General features: G+C 37.4%; 1 protein-coding gene across 1 annotated transcript; it reads left to right on the forward strand.

Moving 5' to 3' along the window:
* Nucleotides 1-226: 226 nt before the first annotated feature.
* LOC118754510 lies at nt 227-904 on the forward strand (the record flags this gene model as incomplete). Its single annotated transcript, XM_036489388.1, has 3 exons — nt 227-235; nt 296-475; nt 533-904. Coding segments are annotated over exons 1-3 (561 nt in total), but the record flags the coding sequence as incomplete, so codon positions are not given.
* Between the last annotated feature and the right edge of the window lie 437 nt (nt 905-1,341).

Consider the following 1,341-nt stretch of genomic DNA (forward strand, 5'->3'; position numbering starts at 1 on the left):
TTGTTCTTTCGCAAAGGAAACACAGCCCGCAGGCCTCATTCAGCCCAATTCTGAATGACAACTCTCGGGGAATTTATTCTCTTTTCCCTTTCCTCCTATTCTGAATGGCAAATGTCATGAATTTTTTCCTTGCGGGTAAAAGAAGCTATTACGAATGCCAAAAAAAGGGAGATTGTGATGACATTTCTGGAGAATTTTTCCGCCAAGAAATTTAAAGAGAGTCCTTATGAAAAATGTAAGTAATTAAATTTTTGCATAATAAAATGATTATTAATAACATTATTATTACACCCAGGTCAAAAACACCCTTAAGCAGCAGATCGAGCTGCTTTGCAGTCGCATGCAGGCGCACCCAGACATTGCGCGCGGTTTTTATAAAGGCCAGAAGGACGATGTTAACAAGCTTTGGCGCCAGGTGGAAGAGGATTTAAACTCGGCTGGACCACCAATGAAAAATGTGTGCGAATGGAAAAAGGTAAGGATGATAAGCTACTTGAGGTTATAAATAATAAAAGTGCAATACATATTTCAGGTTTGGGCTGATCAAAAAAAAAAATACGTACGGCGAAAGGCTGCCCAAAATCTAAAAGCTGGCAAAGGAACTGGTGGAGGACCCAACATGGAACAAAAATTGTCGCCTACTGAAGAAGCAATCTACGAGTTAGTTGGGATGAAGGAATCTGTGGAAGGTGTATCAGACACATTAAAGTTTGGCCTTTCAAGTCATGTGACAAAGTCACCTGCAGATAATTCCACAGCAGAGAATTATATACTCGATAGCACTTTTGAAATACTCCGTATCAGCCGAAAACGAAAAAAACACAACGCTCCGCAAAGCGAGCCAAAAAAGCAAAATAGCTATCCTAACGATATGTTTGTAGAGGAAATCGGTGTACAAAAAGAGGTGTGTGAGTCAATAAAAGAGGCTGTGACGGGTTTAAAGGACCAAAAGGAAATTACAAAAAAAATGTATCGCTCCCTTGATCGGATTTATGACGTTCAAAGGCAAAATTTTGAAAAAATGTTTCAACTAGAACAAGAAAAAGTGGAAGAAATGAAGCGACATAATTTATTTATGTAAAAACTTAGACTTAGTGAAGTGGAGAGTAAAATAGAGAGAAATCGTCGTCTATCGGAGATAGAAGAGTTAAAGGGCAATATTAAATAATAAGATTTTTTTTGTTGTTTTGTACAGTGATGGAAGAAATAATAGAGTTTTTATTTTGACCCGTTTTTTTTACCCGTTTTGGCTATATTTAATATATGTATATTAACACACACTACCTTGCCAGAGAACGTTTATAAATAAGAAGGCGCATTTCCAGTGACCGTTTTTGAGCA

The sequence above is a fragment of the Rhagoletis pomonella genome, unplaced genomic scaffold (genome assembly GCF_013731165.1).
Source record: "Rhagoletis pomonella isolate Grant_MI unplaced genomic scaffold, Rhpom_1.0 Rhpom_scaffold_04038, whole genome shotgun sequence".
Classification (NCBI taxonomy): domain Eukaryota; kingdom Metazoa; phylum Arthropoda; class Insecta; order Diptera; family Tephritidae; genus Rhagoletis; species Rhagoletis pomonella.